Consider the following 9422-nt stretch of genomic DNA (forward strand, 5'->3'; position numbering starts at 1 on the left):
CCTAGCCTGAATTTCAGACATCCCTCTGTGCTCGCCTGCTTGCCAGAAGGGACGTCTGAACACATTTGAGCCTAATGCCGTCCGGTGACGTCACTACCCGAAAACCGGGTAGTGATTTTGATTGGTTGATTTAAAAATTATTTGCATAATTATGTGAAATTATGACTGAATTTTACCGCGCGAGTTGTAATTTGAAAACGTTTGGAAAGAGTTCGAAGGAGTTCACCTTCCCAGAAATGAATTTATTAGTCATTTACCTTGAGTTTATTACTTTATTTGTTTACCTACGGATGAAGAATAGTAATGGAAATCGGTAGGTTTTAAGTTGGCGGCATTCGTCGCTTCGACATGCAGTGTTTTGCCTAATTTATATATGTATTCTTGTTTTGTCAACAAAGCCGCTGGACGCTTATGTCCTGCAGCCTCGATGAGCCAGTGATTTCTGAACTCAGTGCCCACAGTTAAGTAGGATATTTTTGTATTGAATTCCGTTTCTTGATGCCTCAGTAACCGTCTAAATTGATTCATTTAAGTACTCACGAGTGTGTTGTATTTGTTCGCTGCGTAACATATTATATTTTGATCGCTAGATACAAGCTTAAAGCAAATCAGTTCAGATTAAATCGGTTCCGTAAAAGAATATAGCCTGCAGTCGATTAAAATCTCATTCATTTGTCTCAAGTTTTCAATAGTTTACTATTAAAACAATTTTATACCCTGTAATCCTTTATTGAAGCGATTTTTCTTTCACAATTTCATGGCCTCGACAGAAACTTTTCCGCATGAATTAAAACTGGGAAACTGGGATAAGCTCCAGCCTGATGGGCCACTAGGCTCATATGCAGACTTTACCAATTGACTTTGCAGTTTGTAACATACAAAATACTCATGCAAATAAGCTACATTTATCGGTTCCTGTCAAAGAAAAACATACTTTAACTTTATACTATTTGACCATAAAGGCCACCTCACAGAACTCACCTTTTTTTCTTCTTTCACTTTTTTCTTAGTACTGTCATCTTCTTTTTCTTCACTAAATACTTTCTCAAGTGTTAGAAAACCAAAAATTCCACAAATCACCCAGAAGCCAATGTAGAAATGGTTAGTATGAGGATCACCATCTGAAAAATCAGAAAAACAAACATGGTCACCTAAAATTGAAACATTTGAATTTTGCAATCACTTGTTTTATGGTCTATAGAAACAATAAACCTATATGTACACATTCATAAAATTCTACCTGACTACACAGAATTATTCTCACAGAAGATCAAACAGATACAGTTTTTTAAAGGGTTACCCTATTTGGCGGAATGGTAGCATGGGTCTAGTTTGCTTGCAGTTAGCTTCATCTCATTTGGTTGCAGTTACATGTAGCTTTCACACTGGTTTGCTTGCAGTTAGCTTTTATTTGTTGGTTAGGGTAATATACTATCGCTGTTTCATCATTCCGCCAAATATAGGGTCACCCTTTTTAAACATGCATAACGATACAATCAATTTTACCGTCATTAACATGAGCCCATGCCTCAGGTAGAAGGTGAAGAAACACATCTCCTAGTAAGCCGCCAACAGCAAAACTTAACAATAACTTCAGGTGGTCAGCAGTGACTGCAAAGTAACAAAAACAGCATTGATGTTAACTTACAAATGGTTTGACTGAAAAATAGTCAGCACATTCAAGCCCTAGCGGCCCATCAGATCAAAGCTTCTACATCTACATTTAATTAGGTCGGTAAAAATCTAGAGATATCACACCCACCATTAATCAAAGTCTCTTGGAGATATTGACGTTTTTGCATGAAGTATGAGTCGAAGGTTTATCCTGTGCATTGTTCTTCGAACTTATCATTACAGTTTCTTTGTAGTTTAGTTTAACAATTTCCTATCTTCGCGGAGGAAATGCAGCCATATAATTTTGTCAAAAATGGCTCGTCCGCGCCGGGTATTTATACACATATTCCTTAACATTACACAAATAAACAGTGCAAATTTCTATCCAACATTTTTACAATATGTAGTTCTCTGGTAGTTCTGTATATGATAGTGATAAATGATCATCGCAGTGAATTTCAATTTAAGCAATTGGAATAAAGAAGCCTGAAAAAAAATTCAGGGCTTCAACGGGATTCGAACCCGTGACCTCCGCGATACCGGTGCGATGCTCTACCAACTGAGCTATTGAAGCCACACATTGGGAGCGAGGTCAATTGTGAGTTCATATTTTACCCGTGAGAGGAGTGAAATGATGTAATGTATATGAAATAAGTCATATATGAACTGCGGATGGATATGAAAGTGATAAATGATCATCGCAGTGAATTTCCAATTTAAGCAATTGGAATAAAGAAGCCTGAAAAAAATTCAGGGCTTCAACGGGATTCGAACCTGTGACCTCCGCGATACCGGTGCGATGCTCTACCAACTGAGCTACTGAAGCCACACATTGGGAGCGAGGTCAATTGTGAGTTCATATTAATTTTACCCGTGAGAGGAGCGAAATGATGTAATGTATATGAAATAATTCATATATGAACTGCGGATGGATATGAAAGTGATAAATGATCATCGCAGTGAATTTCCAATCTAAGCAATTGGAATAAAGAAGCCTGAAAAAAATTCAGGGCTTCAACGGGATTCGAACCTGTGACCTCCGCGATACCGGTGCGATGCTCTACCAACTGAGCTATTGAAGCCACACATTGGGAGCGAGGTCAATTGTGAGTTCATATTTTACCCGTGAGAGGAGTGAAATGATGTAATGTATATGAAATAATTCATATATGAACTGCGGATGGATATGAAAGTGATAAATGATCATCGCAGTGAATTTCTTCTTTATTCCAATTGCTTAAATTGGAAATTCACTGCGATGATCATTTATCACTTTCATATCCATCCGCAGTTCATATATGAATTATTTCATATACATTACATCAGTTCTGTATATGTTGTGAAGGTCGCGAACTTTGCCAGGACAGCTACAATCTTTGACAAAAGTAGTTGACACATTGACTTCGCTCTGCGGTTTTTATGACAAATTTACCACTAGTTTATAAATTTCATGACTCTCTGCTAAAATACCCCCCTCCCCCCATCCAATGTTGTCTTAGAAACAAACTACAACATTGATTGGGGGGAGGGGGTTGGAAAGTGGGGCAAAAGGATGAAATTGGTCCATATAACAATAAAAAAGGGCGTAAATTGACAATGTGTCAACACTTTTGTCAATGATTGTCCGAGGTGCAAAACGGAATATATCTTAAGAACAGCGCGTAATGATCAATCGGTTATGACATAAATTTATTTCTACCATCTGTTGTTTTCAATTGTCCAATCGGCATTGATGCTGTATTAATTGGTTTCTAATTAGAGGCCATTAACGAATTTGACGATAACGCAATCAAAGGGTCAAAAATGGAATAAATTGAGGCAAAATGTTTATCGCTGCTGTAATTGATGAAGAAACTCCTGCATTTACCTGCTTATTTCTGATGTGAAAATGGTTGAAAAAGAAGAAAATTATGTTGAACTAATGACACGTTTCCTAGCCTTTGGCATATAGCATAGAGGTGTCTGAAGACATTGAACTGCGAGGAGGTCACGCACGCAAATCATCGTTCGAGACGATCAAAGAAATATAAAGCCCGTGTTTACTGCCCATTTCATTTCCAAATGCCAGTTTATGGAATAATGAAAGAAATTTCACCGTTAGGCGAATAACTGTTATGTCAAAGTAACAATGCGCTTATGCAATGTTATATACCTTGTGACATATCCAACGCAGTTGGATGAAGCGTGACAAGTGCGCGTGACAGCTCCAATTGTTGTTACTTCATGTTTTATTGACGCTTCTTTTAAGCATTTCTTTAAACATGAAAAGCTAACTTAAGATACGAAAGTCTTCATTGTCTCTTTTTCTACTATAAACAGCCTTCAGCAAGCCCAAAAGGTGTCTACCTTTTGAAATTTCACGGTTAACCACGGTTAACCACGGTTAACCATCAGTAAACAAAGAACATTCCTAATCCTTTCTAGACTGATGGTTAACCGTGGTTAACCGTGGTTAATCGTTCCAATTTACAGATTTTGGCGAATTGTGTGGCCAAGAAACATTCTAGCGAGATAATTTTGACAAAAAGTCCTTTACCTCTGGTTTTCTTAGGGAATTTTGAGCGACAAATGGGAGTATTTCCTAGCCTCACGATATCGTACATCTTGTTAAACATTAATCTCAACCGCCCGGGAATTTGGTTTCGCGCTAGAGAGAACGTGTATTGCTGCTTTTTCTTAAAATGAGCCGGCTGCTTTGTAACAATAAAACGAACATAGTTAACAGGAATATCACTGCGGAGGCCCCGCTTAACACTTTTAAACAAGAAAATAAATAATACGACCCTAGATAGTCAAGCGCTAAGAACCATGCACGGGATCTGAACCCGTTTTGTCTTTATTTTCTCAACTGAAGACATTATTTTTAACTTCAAATAATCAAAACTACTCTAACGCCACACATTTAGCGTGCTTTCTAGAAATAATCCTGTTAGAGCTAAGATAGGTAACGGGTATCCTTTCTTTTCACTCAAATAGACCTCAGACAATCTTTGACAAAAGTAGTTGACACATTGACTTCGCTCTGCGGTTTTTATGACAAATTTACCACTAGTTTATAAATTTCATGACTCTCTGTTAAAATACCCCCCTCCCCCCATCCAATGTTGTCTTAGAAACAAACTACAACATTGATTGGGGGGAGGGGGTTGGAAAGTGGGGCAAAAGGATGAAATTGGTCCATATAACAATAAAAAAGGGCGTAAATTGACAATGTGTCAACACTTTTGTCAATGATTGTAGCACCACTTCTCTCTTCAGCAAGAGACGAATACTGACAATCAAAAGACGCTATTTTCAATTACTGTAAAATATAAGATTCCTTGTGGCGTCCAAATTTTAAATAAGCGCCGCCCTCAAATAAGCGCCGCCCTCGAATAAGCGCCGCACTTGAAGCGCGAACAATTAAATAAGCGCCGCGGCGCTTATTCGAGTAAATACCGTATATACAGTGAATGCTTTTGAATTATATTTGAAGATGAAATACGAAAGAATTTTGCTGTCTTTGACTGAAAATCCACTTGAACTGCGTAGATACGATCGCATGTTGTGAAGCCGATTCATGCAACATTGCTATCAACGCGAAATCTTGTCCCTAACGACCTAGGCTGATGACGAAATAGAATTGCGCTTGCATGTAGCGACCAAATTTGGCCTAATATTTAACCGCTCCTAAGCTAAAAGAAGCCATTTGTTTTGACTTCAATAATATCTTTGAAAAGAGCGAGTTTTTTGGTGTGGTTTATTTTTGACGTTTGTAATGTTTAAACGATGTAAGTGCTAGTGATTATTTATTCGTGTTTTAGTTACGCAATCCATTGTTTGTGTGATGCTTTTTATAGATCGCCTTTCAGACACACGTGCGTTGAGATAAGAAAGCTGACATGTCACTTTTAAAATTGTTATATAACGTTTGTAAATGTGACAAGTCACGTTTTTTCCACGAGATCACCCACAGCGGAAAGTAATCCCTTGAGAAATTAAAACAGTCTCTTGAGAAATTAAAAAAGTCTTTTGAGAGTTTACAAATATGTGGTTCCAAATTTTGACCACATAACCCCTATTCTACGTTTTTAGCTTGTAAACAAGCAAAAACGTCGAAAAAACTAAAATGAATGTTAAAAATCTTAAAAACTAAATAAAACTAATACTGCAATAAAATATTAAAATGGGTACCAGTGAATTTACTGCTGGGGGGGGGGGGGTAACCCTGCGATGGACTAGCATCCCATCTAGGGTAGATTAGCAATACTCTTAGTCGCTTTATGCTACAGAAACCGGCATGCTCTAGCTGTATGCACCACTTGGCTCAGGCACAGACTTTTTTTAAAGACAGTTATAGACAAGTCTCTGGAGCTAACTAACCCAGAAAAGAGGGGGAGGGGGTGCTGCACTGGGTCTACCTTATTGTTACTTATTTTCGCGGTAACTTAATTTCGCGAAAATGGAACGGGCATATTTCGCGGGACTTAATTTTTGCGATTTGGCCAAAAATACGTAATTAACATAAAAAATACAATAGAAAACTATGAAAATTAATTTTCGCGGGTGTTTAATTTCGCGATTTTTTGAAAATCGCGAAAATTAAGTCCCGCGAAAATAAGTAACAATAAGGTAGTTCACTTGATCCTCTTTATTAGCTGCAGGATACCGGAAAATTATTTGTATGCCATTGAATGAGAATGGAAATTTAAGACCCTGTCCTATACTCTGTTGTGCCATTCAAAGCACACAAATCGATATGAGGCCAGGTATTTCTGTGAAAAATCCCTGTTTAGTTAACAAAATTTGGGCTTGTAAAAAATTCTTTTGTGTGAATGTAAATATTCCTTTCATCAAAGGGAACAAAGGATATTTTAATACTCACCAATTGAAACTGCTAGACTAATTACCCATATTCATACATTCAAACTTATTGTCATGCAGATAAGTTTCTCGTCAAAATAACGAGAAACAAACATCAAACGTTTACAAAATAAAGCTATCAATAACTTTCTTACATTGCAAACACCTAATTATTAAAATTCTATACCAAGATAGCTGGTTAGCTTATATGTTGCTAAGAAAATACCATACAAAGCTAAGAAGTGTGAAGAAACGCGGCCAACGAGGTGTATGTTTTGAAATTCAACAATTTTAATTGGTAATTGCACAGACATATCGAATGAGTTTAGTTGACGGTTCCTTTGCGGTGAAATATAAAGAAAATCTGAATACTGTTGAAGTAAATAATGAAAAGTGAGTTAGTTAAAACAAGAACGCTAGCTCTTCCGTATTTCTATTTTCAAGAATGAAACCTAATTATTATGTAATCATCCCCGCTATCAGGTTTTTGTCTATTTATTCTTGACGCACTTGCATACAAGTGTTGATATCGCACCTAAACGAAAAAGAGGCTACCATATATCATTTGAGATCGTGTTTAAAATGGTTTTTACGTCATGGGAAGTCCTCCACAAGAAACAGAGACGTCAACAAACTTGAGGATAGTGGATGACGAAACAACGAAGAAATATGAGTCAAGGCTTACTAAAGTTGTTCATATCTGAGTTTGTGTGCGGTCAAATTCGACTTTCATCTCAAAAGCCGGTCTTGGAAACGAAACTTTAACACGTAGAATTCACAGTTCAAGAGAAACTTAAATTAAAGCTATGTGTACAATGTGCTATTCATTAAAGACAGCTGATTAAATAGCTTGCGTCCGTTGTGCTTTTGCTAAGGACGATCAGTTTCTCATACGAATTTTAATTAATTTGACCACATCTGTGATATTTAAGTCGCGATCTTATTCTATAAAGTGAGTTTTCTTCGTTTCTAGTTTAACATAAACCATCAGACGGATTCACGTTTTGAAAAGAATATCAAAATTATTTCTTGTTTTTAGGATTTCCGATTGAGGAAAACCCGTGACAAACCATAGGTCGTATCAAGTTCGGGTAAAGCTAAAATTCATTTCTCCACACGAAACAACAAAATAACTCACCGCCTTCTCGCAAAGCATGTCCCGCTTCAACTGGTATAACAAGCAGAGGAAATATACCACACATGCCCACAAGAATTGTGGCTGGAATTGAATAAAGCCAAGCTTCTTTCTTCACAAAAATCGACGACAAATCGGGAAGAAATTTACACGGCTCGAACGAAAACCAACTCGAGTCGCTCTCCGCCCGCGTCGGTTTTCCATTTCGCGGTACAGCGCGATGAATTTTTCCAGAAGTCTCCAAAGTGAGAACTAACAGGCCATAGAAAGAATATAGAGGAAAGCCATGAAAACTTCGCCATAATACCAGTGAAATTGTGGGGGCATCTAACCCCGCACTACAATTTCCGGACTTTATGGTGATTTTGCTGGTGTTTTGGCAATTTTGCCATGAACTTGAGCCCACAGTACAATAAAATAGGCCCGCAAGGCGTATTTAGATGTCCACACCTGTTGCCGGACAATAAATTTGCTGAAAAAAATTTCATCCACTTCTTATGGTTACCTAGCAAGACTTTACGAAAAACGTCTTATTCACCATAGAGTCAAACATCTGCTGTTCCATCAATTTAAACTTTAAAGTTCTTTTCAAAGCCAATTTTTACTATCGCCGCAAACTACAGTAGGTGTCAATTAAAGGTAACAGTTTTGCGGTAAAAAACAAAGATATTTTGATATAAATACAAAAACTCGGCCAAAAGGCTAAAAATTAATTTTTGACAGTTAATATTTACTTATTGTTCCAGGCGGTATTTTTCCCAAGTTGCAATTTACTTTGACAAGAAAGCTCCAAAGATGAAAATACGATTTTAATTTTCGCCAACCAGAAAACAAGTAAAAAAAAGTCTCCCGCTAATAGCTGCATTATGTAAATATTCTCCACTTAGATTTTAAAAGCTTTATCTTTTACTCCCACCAATAGAGATATCTCTAAGATATTTAAAACACCAGAAATTGACACGTAGTAATCAAGCTCCCTTTTACTTGTGTACAGATAAGCAGCTGTTTTCGAGTCAAAAGCTTCCCCAAGCTTCCTGTCAATCTGAATGCTTTCATCTTCAGCTGGAAACAGATTCAAAGGAACATATTTCAGAAAAACGTTTCATCGACGTTTTCAGTAAAGGAAAACGTTGCAGCCGCTTTACATGTCCAATTGCCACGTTGTCTACTTTTTTGAATATAAAATGAATAACTAAATGCATTAACCTATTGAGATCAAAAGATGCGAATTCTTTTCTTATGCGGCAAATCTTTCCTTCAACATCGGTTATTTTCGACATATATTGATTTAACTGCCAGTTAAACTTTACATTCGCGATTGTGTGAACAACGCAAACAAATATTTCCTTAAAAGTGCGTCGTTAAGGAAACAGGTGATATACGCATATGAATGGAAAAATATATCAACTTAGCGACAAATTTGAATACATCTTTAAATCTATCTATTTGCTCTCTCCGCAAAAATTTTGTATTATGACACCGCGTCCGTCATATCTTCAAACCCCATGTAGACCCATGTAAAAGTAACCACGGTCTTGCTACCTTCATTCACATTTAAAACACTTTTTTCATATACAGTTAGACCCCGCTAATTCGAACTCGGTTATTTCGAATTCCCAGTTATTTCAAGCTAAAACCCATGCCCCTTAAATTTGCCCTTCAGTCATTCACTATCGGCTATTTCGAACGCGAACTATTTTTGGTTTCCCCTGACGGTTTGAAATAAGGCGGGGCTCGACTGTATACAATATAAGAACACGGTTTATTTATTTTGTTATTTATTTTGTTATTTATTTTGGGGCTAAGGATGAATATTCGTAACACTTCCACG

The 9422-nt window shown here is 37.1% G+C and overlaps 1 protein-coding gene across 1 annotated transcript in view; it reads right to left on the reverse strand.

The window, feature by feature from the left end:
* LOC144642692 (zinc transporter ZIP13-like) overlaps nt 1-7980 on the reverse strand; it is a 79268-nt gene extending 71288 nt beyond the window's left edge. Inside the window, 4 exon segments of the mRNA XM_078501721.1 lie at nt 982-1121; nt 1507-1611; nt 7595-7850; nt 7852-7980. Of these exon segments, the coding sequence (XP_078357847.1) occupies nt 982-1121; nt 1507-1611; nt 7595-7850; nt 7852-7893 (543 nt within the window). The 5' untranslated portion in view covers nt 7894-7980.
* Nucleotides 7981-9422: the final 1442 nt, after the last annotated feature.

The sequence above is a fragment of the Oculina patagonica genome, chromosome 2 (genome assembly GCF_052425735.1).
Source record: "Oculina patagonica isolate OP01 chromosome 2, crgOcupat, whole genome shotgun sequence".
NCBI lineage: Eukaryota > Metazoa > Cnidaria > Anthozoa > Scleractinia > Oculinidae > Oculina > Oculina patagonica.